This window comes from Miniopterus schreibersii (genome assembly GCF_964146895.1).
Source record: "Miniopterus schreibersii genome assembly, chromosome: 21".
Lineage (NCBI taxonomy): Eukaryota > Metazoa > Chordata > Mammalia > Chiroptera > Miniopteridae > Miniopterus > Miniopterus schreibersii.
In genome coordinates this window covers 9,265,497-9,283,309 of record NC_138123.1, presented here as the reverse complement: position 1 = coordinate 9,283,309, position 17,813 = coordinate 9,265,497, and the positions used below count along the sequence as shown (strand labels likewise).

Sequence of the window (17,813 nt, the reverse complement as noted above, 5' to 3'; positions counted from 1 at the left end):
CAGAAGAGTTTTCCAAACTAATTTTTCAACAAAATTTGCTTACATCAGTGGTACTCAAGGTATGGTTTAAGATATATTTGGGGCTCCACAGACCTTTTTAGGAGGTCTGTGAGGTCTGCCCTTTTCCAGCCTCATACCTGTGTGACGATAGACTCTCCCTATATACTTCCACCAAGACAACATATACCAACAGCTTGAAAGCAGGAACACAGAGGACAATCCAGCTGTTCTTTTATGCCACGTATTAAAAAGATTTTGTAATGTAAAATGTAAAACAACCATTCTTACTATTTTTTGTTGTTGTTGTTTGGAAAATAGTTACTTTTTCATAAAAATAAGTTGGTTATGTTAACCTGTCAGTGGCTTTATTGTAGTTTTTAAAATAAGTTAATAAATATTTTTAAATGTCCTTAATTTTAATTTATTATATGGTAAATATTGATAGGTCTGACCCATATCAAACAAAAGCTCTATGGAATTCTCAGTACTTCTTAGGACAATAAATGGGTCTTGAGATTAAAAGTTTAATATATGGGTTAGAGGGTGATCAGAAATATGATAGACATATTCAAATTTTTAAAAATTGAAATCAAGTTATAATATGTAGAAATTAAAGCTCTATGGTATTTTAATTTTCTAAAAGCAGTGATATACTAGAAAAAGATACAGTAAAAAATAATAAATAAGTAAACTTCCTATATTGGATCAAGATTGTTGAAGGAGCCCATGTGTCTATCGATACGTACTCCTATTCCAAATCCAATTGACATTATACAATTGTTTATTAAGGTTAGAGCTGTAATCATGCAAAAAAAGCAAGAAAGTATTATTTGTGGATAAGAAATTTTAATATGAGAAAAAGACGGAAACTTCCAGAAGTTAAAAACATATTACAGACCCGAATACTGCAACATAACCCCCATCTCACGCAAAACATATAGAAATGCCTTTAGAAAATGTGTTTGTATACTGCCAGTACCAACTTTTACATTAATATGGGCACATGCGTGTGTATAGAATTTAAAAGCAAGTTAAGGGGTTTTCTTTTTTGTCAGACATAATAAAAGAACTAAAAGTCAAAGTTGTAAAATTGAATTCTGAGCCAAGGATATTAGACACAGTGTAATCCCTAGTAGACAGGGGTGATGTTCTAATGTGTGTCTGCAGATAGAAAGCGCAGGAGCTGAAACTAATGTCCCCACGTGACACTAGAACTTAGAAACAAGAAAACAAAGAATTAGGTCTGCATGTAATGAAATGGCCATGGTGGATCAAGTGGCAAAAGCAAGTTACAAAAAACCTGTGTAGTGTGACTTCACTCTTGTAAAATGTGCGCGAGTGTGTGGGGTGGGGGTGGGGAGGGCGGTGCTGTGTCTGTCCGTGAGCGCAGAGAAAGATATATAAGCATTCCTATGACATTTTAACATTAGTTACCTCAGATGTAGAGGCATCTTATTAACTCTTCCTTCGTATGTCTTTGAGTTGTTTCATAAAAACGGGACAATCATAATTTTAAAAATAAATAAAAACATTTTTATGGTTATGTTTTGCCACAACTAAAAATGAAATGTGTCCAAAATTTAAAGAAATGCCAACAATTTATTTTGTAGATTATCGTTTTATGGATATACGATCCAGAAAACGCAGATCCAAAAGAGTTGCTGTGGAGTGCAAATGAACCGTCACTAGTAGGTGGAAACATTATTATCATAGATAAAATAATAGGCTACGTTTCTTTTTTAAGGGCTGTGAGTAATTTATTTTAAGTGGCCCAGAACTAACTAAATACATTTTAATTACTCATTAAGTTGAGTTTGTGCTCGATCTCTACAATTTTAAATGTTTCTTTAGAATTCTTTTCTGAGCATTTTTCACATTTTCTGTGCGTCCCATTGCTCGTGAAGGGGCTGACCTTTAAAGTGCTTTATGAGTGTTCCTTGAGCATCTATCTTGAAGTCATCTCTCAAAAAAAATCTGTCCAGTCCCTTATTGAGCCAGGGGGTGGGTTGAGGTTCACAGGTGAAATAAAATACAGGAGTGAGTCAAAAATTAGGGATTATTTAGAGTTCAGTCAGAGATGGTTAAGTAAGAGAATGAAAGATGAAGGGTCAGGGACAGAGTTAGGATTTGAGTGTCTCTTAGGCACGTTACACGTTGACTGATGAAAACCCAAAGAGACAATTTACATTTTGACAGAACTACTTTGTGGGTGATTTATCAAAACTGTAGCACTAAAATAATTCCCTCAAACCACTCATGTGAAAACATCCTGATTTGATCATGGCAGGCATCTTGGAGGCAGTGATACCTGACTTGAGACCTAAAATGTGAATAGAAAAGAAAGGGAATGAGCAGTTGCTATAGAGGAAACATCGTAAGCAAAGACACAAATTCACATATTAATGTTACAACTAGAAAAATACTTTTAAAAATAATAATGCAAAGGTTGGCACTAGCATAGGAAAATTTATTCTGTTACAGGTTGCTAGTAATAAAGTAAGTTGTCATAGTTCTCTAAGAAATCATTTTGGTCATATGTATCAATAATTTTTTAAGTATTCATAGCTTTTGACCTAGTAATCATATTTCCAAGAATCTAATCAAAAGAGAAATAGCCCTAACTGTGGAAAAGACTCTGTCTGATGGTGTTTATGGCAATAATATTACCAATAGTGAAAAAAATAAAACTACCTAAATGTCCAATAGAGGATTAATTCAATGATAATAATTCACTCAGTAGAATATCATGCTATCATTTATATAGACTTCTGTTTATATAACATGAATATATAACAATGTCCTACATTTGGTAAATCCTAAGAAAATACACTGTTTTTTTATATTTTTGATCATTTCTATGTGGTGATTTTTCTATGCTTATAAAATTCTCTTTAATACCATGAATTACCCTTTTAATGAAAAAACATATTTTTAAGTTTGTTGACATGATTGTCTTAACTTTTTCTTGACCTGTCCCTTTTTCTGTCATCTTGTCATATGTGTTGCCTATTATATTTTATTCCTATCTTATCCAAGCTATGTTAAGAATGCTTCATTTACTCTTTTTCTATACAGAAATATGAAAGATAGTTGTATTTAACATTCTGAATAGTGAATATGACTTTCAGAAACAAAATAAAAATATTATTATTCATTATTTACCAGGTGAAGCTGTATTTCTCTATCAAAATCATTAAATGTGTATTCTTCAGGGAGGCCTTCCCTGACCACCATTCCTACTCTCAAAAATAGGGTAGCCTGGCCGGTGTGGCTCAGCGCTTGAGCATTGACCAGTGAACCGGGAGGTCATGTTTCCATTCAGGGTCAGGGCACAGGCCAGGGGTGCGGGCTTGATCCCCAGTAGGGGGCGTACAGGAGGCAGCCGATCAATGAGTCTCTCATTGTCAATGTTCCTATCTCTCTCCCTCTCCCTTCCTCTCTCTGCAATCAATTAAAAAAAAAAAAAAAATTTAAAAAATGTTAAATCATCCTATTGGATAATCCCATATTTCCAGTGGCTACACCCTTACTGACACTCATCATGGCAATCTCAAAGCCTCCTTTGTAGGCAGTTGACATATTTCTAGGAAATTAAACCAGAAGTATTATTAGAGGATTAGGGCAGAAGGGAGCTATGGAATTCTAGACTGACCCTCATTCTCTGATTTTTTTTAATTCTAGGGATTCCCCATAATAAAACCATCGCCTCTATTCTAAAACCACGTTATTAGGGATAATTCCGGTCAATTCAACCTCTCCTTAAATCTCATGAGAAAAGGAAGGAGCATGTCATATCTGTCTATTACTAAGGAAATTTTTGTTAAAGCCTCCAGATATTATTTGAAACCTGCCTTGAAAGGATATGTTGCTTTGAAGGCAGGCTCATATAGAGAGAGAATTCTAACAGATTGGTTTTCGAGGCTCCATTATGTATTTCACTGATAGTAAAACTAAGGGTATTCACTTAAGGGTCCTCATAGTCTTAGTTCATTCAGGATTCTGATTATGCATAGTATATTCAAATTGTATTATGACTTAATTATAATTCATAAATTCTAATGGGGGGACAAATGGTGGAAAAAAGCAAACCTGAATCTTGAAAATGTGGTAAATTTATCAATACAAACAATGTCTTAACTAAAATAAAAAAATCAAAATAACATGATGTAATTTCCAAATAAAATTGACTGTGAAAAGAGTAAAAAGAATTTTTTTTTTTTTTTACAGAATTCCATTGTTCTTAGCAAGCAGTTGGCCACTTTGGGACAGAAGCCAACCATACATTCGTTTATGAGGAAAAAAATTTATTTTCCAAGTAGAAATATGAGGAATGGGTATTTAACTTTTACATTTCTAATAAAAAAAATCATCTTCAAAATTCAGTAAAATGACTATCACAGTGGTGTGACTGATGTCACAAGTGTTGCGACCAGCAGTGCGCAGGCCTGTGCGTGCTCATGCGCGCACACACATAACTGCACATCACAAATTCCGCTTGAGAAGTGCAATCTAGTACTGTTAGGTTAGTAAGTTATCATGAGGTTTACACAGCCTTTCTTAGCCTCTTGAGCCCCAAGAAACTTATAACTAAAAGATCTAATGTGCGCTTCCAATGTGGTGTTGACTAGGGGTGGTAAGAGGAGACATTTCGCCTTGTGACTGTTCTTACGAGGAAAGGACATAGGTTCCCATCATCATGGTTTTTGTGTGTTTCTTTTGAAGATGATTCTTTATCAAGTTGAGGAAGTGCCCTCCTGTTGGTAGTTTGCTGAGGTGTTGTTTTTTTTATTATTATGAATGAGTGTTGGATTTTGTCAAATACTTTTTATGCACTTATTGATATGATTATATAGTTTCTCTTCCTAGTATAATAACTAGTTCAGGAGTAAACAATATATACCTGTTAATAATATAAACTATAGATTTAGCTAAACATCATGACATTAATTTGAGAGAAAAGAAGATGTATCTGTAGGTATATGCTGCGAGAGATACATCTTCATCTGTCATATAAGAAGCCAGCAGATAATGTATAAAAATCACATATTCAGAGAGCAGTATAAGAATATTTATTTGAGAATATGAAGACATGTTGCAGAGGAAAGAGCATTAAGAGTCAAGACTGTTTTCCTTTGGGAACAAGTGTGAAGAGGATGAGAAATGGGCAGCATTTTAGTACTCTGTGGTTTATTTTACCCAGGTTTATGTTGATAAAAATAAAATAAACATTTTAAAGATGATAAATGCCAACACAGTGCAAGATGGGTGGGAGAAGAGAAAGATACCATTTTATTCTTGCATTTTCTGTTTTTCTCGTCTTAGGACCTGGCATATCTCGGTACCAATATCCGCAGATGATGTGCTGAAAAGGATCAGGGGCAATCAGGTGGTTTTCCAAGATTGCTTCGTTTCAGATTTGCTTTTCCTGCTGAGTTTTCCTTGGTTGACAATACCCGAGATGCCTGGCTTTTTACCGCTCTCTTCACCATATGGTAGCCCATTAATGATGGACTGGAACGATTGCGCGCCTTCATCTGTTGTTATTGTAGCCGATATGGAGACCTTTCAAACCAACGATTCATTTCATACTTGGAACAGAGTCAGAGTGCCTCCAGGCATCCTCACTAAGGAAGAAAGACACAATGTGTCTAATGTGAGCATAACTAAGGATGGAATATTTTTTTTGATAAATGGTAACCTTTATATAAAAACTTGGACCAAATTTGCAAGACTGGGAAGCGAGGAAGAGCTTCCTGAAGGAGAAATTATTGGCACTAGAACAAGAAAATGGTGTTGGACCCAATATTTAATGAAGGTTAGTAAAATATTACATATATGTATTTACACTTACACATTTATATATACTTAACATACCTTTTAATTCAGTGATATGTTAGAGACTATACTATGCAGTTTTTTGCAGTTGTTTTACTTATGGCTGTAAGTAGCTCTATCTTCCTGACCTAACTTCTCAGAGCCCTTTACAGAGATGCACCTCCGACAACAGAGAATAAAGCGAATCTTGTCTATGATTATGCAGTCATTTAGTCATATTATGGGAGATTTTTTTTACCTTGACATGGGCAAAAGGTCAAAAGGTTATTTTCCCCAAACAAAAACTCCATCTGCTCTCAAAAATGAATTAACTCTTTAATTTCTGACAATATAGTGAATAAGCTACAGCATTATGAAACACCTAAAATGCTTCATAAAACTTTAAAACTTTTAAGTACATAGCTGGGCTTCTATGGAAGTAAGGGAAACTCCAAGAGGAAAGATATATGAAGAAAATAAGATGCCATAGGAATCAGCAGAAACAACAAAGAGCAGAATCGTTCTTGCAAGGAATCAGATATTGTGACTGACAGATATAAAATATTATTTTACTAGATTTAAATAAATTGAAAAAAATGGAAAACATAAAAAAGTCTGTCAAATGGCAAGGCAGTTAGTAAAACTAAAAACAAGAAATTCATTCCCATAAAATTTAGGCTAGTGGTTATCCTGGAAAGATGTAGTGATTGGGAGAAAATATGAGTGGCATTGGGGAGCTCTGGCAAGATTTTATTTCTTTACCTGTATAGTCATGGCACAGACTTCTGCTTTGCGATAAATCTTTTAGCTACGTATATTTCCACTTGCTCCATTTTCCGTATGTGAATTACATTTTTAAAAAATTTAATATGCAAAAATAAATGTTGAAATATGACATTTTATGTAATAGACTTAGGTAAAACTAATACTAACTGAAATACAAAATTTAATGGAAAACTTGAATAGAAGATTGGATACAACAAAATAACTGAGTAAATTGTAAATTAGATAAGAAATTAAACAAAATGTAAAACTGGGAGGAAAATGGATGGAAAACAAAAAAAGAAGAAGGTAAAAGAGAAAGAGAGATTAATGGAAAAGAGAAAACCCAATATAAAATATAACCAGAATCCCAAATAAAAATCAGAGAGAATGGGAAAGAGCTGAGAATTTTTCAGGGTTAAATAAAGATATCAATACTCAATCCTGAAATACGAATAAATTCCAATTAATATAGGAAACCCACTTAGACACAAAATAATGATATTTCAGGGTATAAAAGACTAATAAGAGATATTAAAAGTATTCAAACCAAAAATGCAAATTATAAACACAGACAATATAATACTTAGGATCAATGAAAGTCAGAAGATAGTGAAATACTTAAATTACTGAGGTAAAGTTAGTCAACCCTCAGGGTGGGGCAAAAGCAGGTTTACAGTTGTTCGTATGGAAAATAATACAATAATTAATGAATAAAAATACAGGAATAAAAACTGTGTTTTGCATACTCACAACTATAAACCTACTTTTGCTCCACCCTGTATTTATTCTGTTGAGGTTCAACTGAACTTCTTGGATTTCTGGGATTATGTCTTTCATTAATTTGGGGATGTTCTTGGATATTATCTCTTCAAATATTTCTTCTGCACCATTCTCTTTTCCTCTCCTTCTAGGATTCCAAAAACACATGTATGAAACCACTTAATGTTGTCCCATAGATCTCAGACCACCTGTTCATTTTTTTCACTCTGCTTTTATCTTTGTACTTCAGTTAGTATACATGCTATTAACTGTCTTAAAGTTCACTGTTTCTTCTGCTTCTCCCAATTCACTCTTAAATGTATCTAATAATTCTTCATTCCTGGCATCATATTTATTTCTAGCATTTCCATTTTCTTCTTTCCTGTCATTTACATATCTCAGCTGATTGCCCATCATGTGGCCTCTTTCCCACTAGAAACTTCAACATTTTTATCAGCATTATTTTCCTTTAGCCATGCTTGGGATCTTAGCACTGACAAGGTTCCAGATCTCTCTTCATACTTTGCAACTGAGCCACCAGCTTTCCAAACCATGAGAGCACTGTCTCTACTTTATAGCCTAGCAGTGAGCTTCTCTTTTAATCACCAAGAAATTCTCTTTCCTCTCTCATCTGCCCCTGGGTTTTTGTGCCTTGGCAGATGTGTCCTTCTCTCCTGCTTCCCTGTCCCCAGTCTTGGCAGGGAGGCTGCTTTACAATTTGAGTAAAGGCCAAGCACGTCTCAGAGGGAAAGTTTCTCTCTGCTCTCTTATCCCACTCCCAGCCTGTGGTACCTGAGAATCCAGAATGCAGATGGATTTCTCTCAGCTTTGCTGCCTGACCCTCCCCATCTTCAGAAGGTTATGTGTTACATTTGCAAGAGGCCCTGAATGCTTCAGAGGGATCTCCCAGCTCCCCTGCCTTGCCCCAAGCACTAAGTGTAGATCTATGGGAGAGAGTTTGTGGGTGAGTGGAAATTCATTCCAGGGCTGGGGCTCCTTGGAATTTCCATCTATCATATTTATGGCACATTCCTCTTCCCATCCCTCTGCCAAAAATGAAAATAGCTGTGAGTGAGTCTTTTCTATGAAGGGCTCATCTTGTTTCTAATCTGTTTCCTCCTTGAGGGTTGTTTCACACTTTTCCAGCAACATGAACTCTAAACTTTAAGTTGAATCTTCATTTGATAATATTTTTTTACCCCAAATACTCTCTTTCTTTGGTTACCAGTTTGGTATCTGTCTACATCCTATTTGAGTATAGACTAAGAGACAAGATGTGCCCAAAAGACTCCTTTTGGTGGTCATGGACTTAGAAGTTACATTTTAAATAAAAATCTCTAAGAATTAGAAACAGCCAGAGAAGGGGGTGCCTTGGCTCTCTAAATGAAAGAAGGCCCACTGAATTTTAGATATTGTCTCTGAATGGCCTTTTTCTCTAACAGACTCTGTCCATAAAAGGGTAGTATTGATTTGTTTGAAGTTTTAAGTTCTTTCTTCCCTTTATCTGATACCCAAAAAAACTAGAATTCCAAAAATAATTTAATGTCCTTATTGATTGACCTTAGTAATAAGCAAGGTCCTGGCCAGAGTAAATAAATACATAAGAAAAGAGAGGATTGATACTCTTTGAGGAATTAAAGAAAATTGAGATTAATATTTTCTATTGATAAAACAATATATAAAATAAAATTACTGGAATAATTTCTTTTTATGGTCATATGTAATATGACATATTTCTATGTCATGTATTTCTATGTCTGAAGTATTTCTCAGAAATATAGTAAAATCTAAACCTTACTAGTTACTATGTTTTACTTTTAAATGTAGCAAGTTAGAAGACAGGAATTGTTAGGACTATCCCCAAAACTGAAGATTTTCTAATTATTTTCAATTTTGTCACAGGATAATAAAAGAAGCAACTTGGCAGTCTGGACAAGAACAGAATTTTATCTTGGATACACTTCTCTTAAATTTGTCAAAATAACAAATACTAGAGAACTGAGACAGACTTTAAATCTATCCACAGCTATTAGTCTGACTATACACAATGCTGACTATACAGCACATCCTATGGAACTTGCCTTGTTATTAAGTTACTGCTTTACCTGTAATGTCCTTAAAAAATTTTACCTAGCGATATATAATGAAGATACACATGAGTGGGTGCAGCAAGACTTTGCATTAGATGCCATGATTGACAGTTTCATAGTTCCACGTTTTCTATATTCAGCACTTCCAGACCTAATACTATGGGACAAATACAGGATCTACTATTACTATCACAATTTCACTACCACTGGAGTTATAAAAACAACTACAGAATCTGGGAATCTATCAAGATTGTCACACGACAGTGTTATCCATGATGTTTATTTAGGTGAGACATTCTCATTTTGCAAAAAAAGTATTCTAGATTTCATAACAAGACGTCTTTCTTATGAAGCAGTTTTAAATGCGGTAATATATGGTGCTTTTGATAGGTAAAAGTGCACTTTTTACCACCTAAAAATGGATATCGAATTCTACTAACTAACTATGATCTTACATAGCCAAATAGCAACTCAGGTTCTTTTTTTCAGAGGTTCATTTTGGTCAGTCAGCAGATACTAACTAAGCAGGAAGTGATGTGCTGTTGTATTGGTTTCCTAGAACTGCTGTGACACAAACTGGGTGGTTTACTACAACGGAAATGTACTGTCTCACAGCTCTGGAGGCTAGAAGTCTGCTTTCGAGGTGTTGGCAATGCCACTCTCCCTCTGAAACCTGAAGAGGAATCTTTCCTTCCTCTTCCTAGCTTCTGGTGGCTTCTGGCAAACCTTGCCATTCCTTGGCTTGCAGCCACATCACTCCAGTCCCTGCCTCCGTGATCACATAGCATTCTCCCTGTGTCTTCACATGCCATCTTGTAAGGAAAACAGGGCCTATCCTACTCCAGGATGACCTTATCTTCACCAATCACATTTGTAATGACCCTATTTCCAAACAAGGGCGCAATCTGTAGTACTGAGAGTTAGAACTTCAACACATCCTTTATAGGGGGAGCACAGTTCAACCTATTACAGATATTGTAAAGTTAAATAAACCTGTATTTAAGTCCATGAACCAGTCATTGAAATTTTCCAAGCCTCAGTTTTCTAAGCTAGAATAGAAGACTGCCATTATAACTAAATAAGGGGTTGTATACAAAATGCTTGGAACAAAACTTTGCAGGTGGTAAACCTTCAATTGATAGTACAGGCAGACCTCATTTTATTGTGCTTCTCTTTATAAGCTTCAGAGATACTGCTTTTTTTTTTTTTTAAATTGAAGGTAAGACCCTCCACCAGCAAAAAGCCACAACTTGCTGAAGTTTCAGATGGTGGTTAGCATTTTTTAGCAATAAAGTATTTTTGAATTAAAATATGTACATTTTTTAGACATAATGCTATAGTATACCTAACAAACTACAGTATAGTGTACACATAACTTTTTTCAATTATACTTGACATACTGTATTATATTAGTTTGAGTTATACAACATGGTGATAGGCAAAGTGATCAGAAGCCCAGTACCCGTCTGGTGCTTACATAGCTATTACAATATTATTGACTGCATTTCTTATGCTGTATTTCACATCCCCATGACTATGATATAAAATCCAAAAACAATGCATTTTTGTGAGATTTTGTATTTTTTTAAATTTATTGTGGTGACATTGGTTAATATGAACAAATAGATTCCAGGTGTGGGTTACAAGATCTGTATATTACACTGTGTGCCCACCACCCAAAGTCAGAAATTCTCCCATCACCATATATTAGGACCCCCTTCAGCCCCCACACCCTCCCCTCTGGCAAACACCGCACTACTGCTTGAGAGATTTTTTTTATTTTAAATATCATTATACTGTGTATCCTGCAATTTCTTTTATCATTCAACAGAGATATATTTTATATGTCATCACCCACATCTCTCACCCCTTCCACCTTGTGAAGTTTCTAGAAATACACACAAAGCACAACAGGCCAAGAATTTGGTAAGCCTGGATGGATTTACTGCCAAAAGCAAACGAAACAAATGCGTAAAGAAACCTGAGTCACACGGGGAAAATGACCCAGTCACGGTATTGCTCCAGTCACTTCAGGGGCAGAACCATGAAAATGCTGGCGTTTGATTCCTGTGTTGTGGCCTCAGCATTAAGGGCATTTTGTCCTCGCAGTTTCACTAAAACACTCTGAAAAACATTCCAGGCTTCATGTTAACCTCACCTGTTAGCAAAATGATTTCAGGAACATAATTATATTGTTGAATTCCTACTGACAACATTGTAACTAGATGGGAGCTTAACTTTATAAGGAAATGTGTGTTGACACGGATATTAAAATATTCTGATCCTTTAAAAATTGGCATTTCTGATTTAGGCATTTGATTAGGTTATAGCTTATGGTAATTTGTGAAAAGATCACTTATTTATTCAGATTCCAAATGTATGGTGTGCCCTAGCCTGTCTGGCTCAGTGGTTGGCGTGTTGGCCTGCGGACCGCAGGGTCGCAGGTTTGATTCTGGTTGCGGGCTCGATCCCCGCCCCGGTGGGGGGTGCAGGAGGCAACCAATCAATGTGTCTCTTCACATTGATGTTTCTCTCTTTCTCTCTCTTCTCCCTTCCACTCTCTCTCAAAAGCAATGGATAAAATATCTGGTGAGGATTAAGAGAAAATTAAAAATGTAAGATGCAGAAGTACAGTACACTCTGAACCTTCCTAGCTCCGAATTCACCTTCCTCCTCTCAGCCAGTCCTCTTTTAGTGTTGTTTTATGAAAATCAAAGAAAGTATACCCATAGAAGTGGTCCACAGAGAATGCTGTATCTGAAAAGAAAGCTATGAAGTCAACTAACTGTCCACTGTACAGATATGGCTATAGAACCAAAGAGGCTTACTGTCTACGAACCTCTATGACTTAAGCATAATACTCTATTATGGGAAGAAAATATATTATTATTTACAGAGTAAACCTGAAGAGTTGCCAGCCAACCCCACCTCTATCTCTTCATGCCAATTGTATTCTTCTGCTAGGACTGTCATAACAAAATACCACAGGCTAGGTGGCTTACACAATAGAAATTTATTCTCTCATGGTTCTGGAGGCTCGAAGTCCCAGATCAAGGTGTCGTCAACGTTGGGTTCTGATGAGAACTCTCTCCCTGACTTGGAGACGGCAGCCTCCTCCTCACTGTGTTCTCATGTGTGCATGCAAAGAGAGAAGGGTAGAGGGGCAGAGAGAGAGATCCGGCGCCTTTTCCTCCTCTTATGAGGACACCAGTCTAATTGGATTAGGGCCCCACTCTTATGACCTCATTTAACCTAAATTACCTCCTTAAAGACTCACAAATACAGTTACAATGGGAGTTAGGGCTTCAACATATGCATGGGCGGCTGGGGACGTAATTTGGTCCATAACACAATGCTTCCTAATAATGCCATTCCTGTCCTATTCATTCTCATTATTATTTAATACACTAATTCCAGCTCTTTTTCTCCTCTGTAAGTTATGTGATATATAAGTGATATAGTGAATGCAAAGAGAAGGGTGTCCAGCGAAAAACTGCTCTACCGTGAAGTGGGAGAGAAGCTATCCAGCGTCATGTAAAGCGGCAGGTTTGTGCCTGCACACTCTAATTTTCACGAAGTACATAAACACTCAGTCATTAGAAAAGAAATTATTTTGGCCCAGCCATCGTGGCTCAGTGGTTGAGTATCATCCCATGAACCAGGAGGTCACAGTTCGATTCCTGGTTAGGGCACAAGCCTGGGTTGCAGGCTTGATCCCCAGTGGGGGGTGGGGGCATGCAGGAGGCAGCCAATCAATGACTCTCTCATCATTGACGTTTCTATCTCTCCCTCTCCCTTCCTCTCTCTGAAATCAATAAAAATATATTTTTTTAAATTATTTTGGTTAAAAGTCCATTTAAATAAAATAGCATGGATTTTTGGTTACTTAAAGTAACTCAAGCTTTTCTCTCTCTTTTCCAGATTACTTTGGAAATATTGTGGTAAAAATGGAAAATAACGCCATGTTTCATTTTAAGATTACTGTTAGAGATGCAGTAAAGCTACATATGTGGACAAATAGTACATCAAGATCATTAATGATACTTAATCATTCTGGTCACGCATCTCTTGTATATGTTCTTGATAATGGCACAATATATCTACAGGATTATCCCTTAAGACTGGAAACGGAAAGTATAGCTTTAAAAGAAAAAGAAAAAGAAAAATGCCCCTTCGTGGCATTTCATAATAATATTTTTAGTGCTTTTTACATTTTGGACAAGAGACAGAACCTGTCTTTCTGGGCTAAAATAGTCTACCCAGAAAATACTGGTCTGCTGATTCTTGTGGAATCCTACGGCCCAAAAGTATTAGAAAAGACACATCTGATTGAGTATGAAATTGCGTTAGGATACTGCACAAAAACCGTGGTAAGTTATTGTTTTAAAACATCTTCGTTTGATTTTAATAAATGTAAGAGTATGATGTTAGTGTTTTTCGAACAGATCTCCCTTCGAGGTTCAGCTTGGGAGGTGTTGAGAAACATCCATGATTTTAATAAATAACATGATAAGCCATTAATTCCTGAGCCACAGTTTTCACTTTCAGTATCTAAGGTCCCTTTGCAACTTAAAATACCTTCCTGAAGAAGTGTCTGTCTGTTGTGTTGTTTTCCTCTCTTCATTTCTTTTTATTGCCTAGTTTTTTTCGTAGAGTTCTATCTACTGTCTATCGTAGTATAACACTACCCCAAAACCTAATGACGTCAAACAACAACCAATGCTATGAGTCAACAGTTTGGGTTGTGGGCATTTCAGCTGGTTCCATCTGGGTTCATTCATAAAGCTGTGGTCATCTGGCGGCTCGTCTGGAATGGGATGGTCTAAGATGCCTTATTCGCAGGCCAAGTGGTTGACACAAGCACTGGCTTGTTAGGACAAGGGGCTTCGGCTGGAGTGCTTGTCTCTGCTCCATGCGGTCCCCATCCCCCACACTAGATCTGGCTTCTCTGCAAGGCAGTCTCAGGGCAGTGTTCCCAGGTGGTGAGAGCAGAAGCTACAAGGCCTCTTGGCACCTAGGTTTGACCTCACTCTTTCCATCAAAGCAATTCATAAGGCCAGCCTTGGTTAAGAGGATGGGGAAATAGACTCTGCCTGTTTTTTTTTTAAATTAAAGAACTTTTTATTTAAAAAAAAAATTTTAATATATTTTTATTGATTTCAGAGAGAGGAAGGGAGAGGGAGAGAAACATCAGTGATAAGTCATTGATCCACTGCCTCTTGCACGCCCCCTGCTGGGGATTGAGCCCAAAACTGGAAATCAAACCGAGATCTCCTGGATCGTAGGTCAATGCTCAACCTCTGGGTCAGGCTGGCCGGGCATAAACTCCACCTCTTAATAGAAGAGCAGCAAAATATGCTGTAAAGGGACATGCATACACGAGTGAGAGGAATTATTGATTGCAGCCATCTTTGCAAACATTCTATCACAGTTGGTGTAAATCACCTTCAGGTAGGACATGTTTCCCTTTCATCACAAGGAATGTTCTACATTGTTATACACAATACTGATTTCACATCTATTCAGACACTTCAAGGGATTTCAAATCTGGATATTTAAAAGGATATGAGGCCATTTAAATAAAAGGAAAGCCACAAATCAATGATCTGAATAGCATATTTAGCATGAGTAGATTCTTCTAAAAGTCATACTTGCTGCCGCCTGAAGTGATCATCTCCTGCCTCGTAATCTACACTCTGAGAAAGTGTTTGTTTTTGCTTCTGTTGCCTTTGCTCTAGGTGTTAAATCCAAAATCATCGTTGTCAAGACCAGTGTCAAGGAGCTTACACCTGTATTTTCTTTTAGGAGTTTTTAATGGTTCCAGGTGTTCCATTCAAGTAACTAATCTCATTTTGAGTTAACTTAGTATTTCTTCATACATATTTATCTTGAGATATATAAAAGTACGTGTGTGTGTGTGTGTGTGTGTGTGTGTGTGTGTCTTTAGAGAGAGAGCAGTTTGGTTCTGGCTAATATGTTGTGATAAGAACAGAGACTTTATGCCTCTGAAAAATCTTAGGAAAAATCTTTTTTCTGAGACAAGGTTTATTTACACATAAGCTGGATGCTAAGTGGTGTAACACAAAATATACAATCTTTTGTGATAAAGTTGAAGGTTGTAAAGGTCATTACATTAAAAATAAATCTAGCCCAGCCAGTGTGGCTCAGCAGTTGAGCATCGACCTATGGTCCAGGAGATCACACTTCGATTCCCAGTCAGGGCACATGCCTGGGTTGTGGGTTCAATCCCCAGTCAGGGGCATGCAGGAGGCAGCCGATCAATGACTCATCACTGATGTTTCTCTCTCTCTGTTTCCCCCTCTCTCTGAAATCAATAAAGATATATTCAAATAAATAAATAAATAAATAAAAATAAATCTAGTTCCATGTTCAAGGAAAGTAACTAATATTAATATATTTTATATATAAAACAAAAAACTACATTTAAAAATTTAAGGATCTAGGGACATAGGTACCATGCTTTAAAAATGTGGGGCTTATAATTTCCTGCCTCTAACATCATATATGTTCTGTAAATGACTGTACCCTGAGAATATAGCAAACTTGTGAAATACTGAAAATTAAGATGAAACATGCCCCAGATGGAATAAAATAGCAAGAACATATGCAAAAGGCAAATGGACATTTTTTTTAATTACTCAAAAACTACAGCAGAAAGGTTCAGGCAAATACTTCTTCATAGTCTCAAAAATTACAGACCATATGACATCTGTAATCATTTAAAACCCTCAAAAAAGTAATAAAAAGGTCCAGAGACAAGGTTATTAGAAAACAGAAGGAAGTGAAAAATCCTCTATGCTCAGGATATAAATGAAAAATAAGAATATTGTAATGACAAGTCAAATGAGAAGGGAGAGAGAAACAGTAGAAATAAAAGGACTATGATAATATAAAATTAAAAGGGAAATGTAGCAAAGTAAATCTAATATGTACATAATTGGAGCTTCTGAGATAGAAAATTGGAAGAAAAGCAACACGCTAAATGTATTGTTTTTCTTATCTAAAGAAAGACTTAAACCTGTCTTGAAAGTATCCATTTTCCCCATTCCCAATTTTTTTGCTTTACATAAACTTTTTCTTTTTCAGATCACAACATTTTTTCAGAAAGTAGATTACGAGGCAGTAGAAGATTACTTCAAGTTGCAGTAAGTATGACTTTCAGAAGAACCTACTCATGTTAAATATGCTATTCAGGTCATTGGTTTGTGGCTATCCTTTAGTGTAAATGGCCCCGCATCCTTTTAAATGTCCAGCTTTGAAACCCCTTGAAGTGTCTGGATAGATGTGAAATCAGTATTGTGTTTTAAAATGTAGAATATTCCTTGTGATTAAAGAGAAACATGGCCTATCTGAAAGTGCTCACTGGTCCAACTGAAGATGCGAAAAAAGGGAGCTATTTCTTGACTTGATAATTTTTTAGCATGTTTTATCATTGATTCCCATCCCAAAGTCTTTACATACTATCCTTAAACATAAACTAGAACTCTAATATCCCCAAAAGTCTTCAACTATGAGTAGACTCAGATAAAACACCATCTTTGACTCTTGGAACAAGGTGGCACCTAAGCATTTGATTTCTGGAGGAAGACAACCAACCTAGAATTGTGTCCTAAGTCATTTATATGGTTATCATTGTCCTGATTCAATATATTTTCTGGGGGAAAAAGCATTGTTTTTCTAGGAAGATGCTTCTTGATTTCAAAGGTTTTAAATGAGAAAAAAATATATATCTAAGAATTAATGAAGTATGGTACAGTGATTTAAAAATATGAAAAATGAGCTATCTGTATCCTCATTTATTTATTACATTTTATACCTAATATATAACTAAATAAATACTAAAATGTAATAAATATTGGAAGAAAAAGGACATTTGTTTGTGGTTAGTTTGTTTGTACTTGTTTTCCCCCAGTTTTTTCCAAAAGCGAACCTTAGCCGGGAAGGAAGTGTGGTAAAGCTTTCTAAATTTCTCCCATGGTTTTGAGCCCGAGCACAAAATGATTTATGAGCACTTCGTAAGCTAGAAAGGCACTGTGTCGTCTGCCCTCCCTTCCCATTCCAGTGAGATCACATTATGCAGCGGAATGTGGTTCAGAAAACGAACTTCATAACTTCCACCTCACTGTTACCGACAGGAGGGGAAATCTGTGGAGGCTAGAGAAGGAACCCCCACGGTGGCTGCGGCCTCGTCACAGTCGGGAGGCAGGACCGGATGCCAGCAGCAGGCCTCCACCCTCCAGGGGACTGAGGGTGGAAATGCTGATAGATGCTCCTTTCTCTTTCCCACCGTGTCCGCCCTGTGCTGCCAAATACGGGATCCCGCGGGGTGGGGATGACTTTGGGGTCTGACCACAGCGCACTCAG

At 36.5% G+C, this 17,813-nt stretch overlaps 1 protein-coding gene across 1 annotated transcript in view; it reads left to right on the top strand.

Annotated features, from left to right (window-relative positions):
* Positions 1–17,813, top strand: part of CATSPERE (catsper channel auxiliary subunit epsilon) — a 40,900-nt gene that overhangs the window by 6,965 nt on the left and 16,122 nt on the right. The window contains exons 7-12 of the mRNA XM_081123987.1: positions 1,611–1,688; positions 4,228–4,334; positions 5,323–5,815; positions 9,241–9,715; positions 13,350–13,798; positions 16,536–16,594. Coding sequence (XP_080980113.1) covers positions 1,611–1,688; positions 4,228–4,334; positions 5,323–5,815; positions 9,241–9,715; positions 13,350–13,798; positions 16,536–16,594 — 1,661 coding nt within the window. The remainder of the gene's footprint in view (positions 1–1,610; positions 1,689–4,227; positions 4,335–5,322; positions 5,816–9,240; positions 9,716–13,349; positions 13,799–16,535; positions 16,595–17,813) is intronic.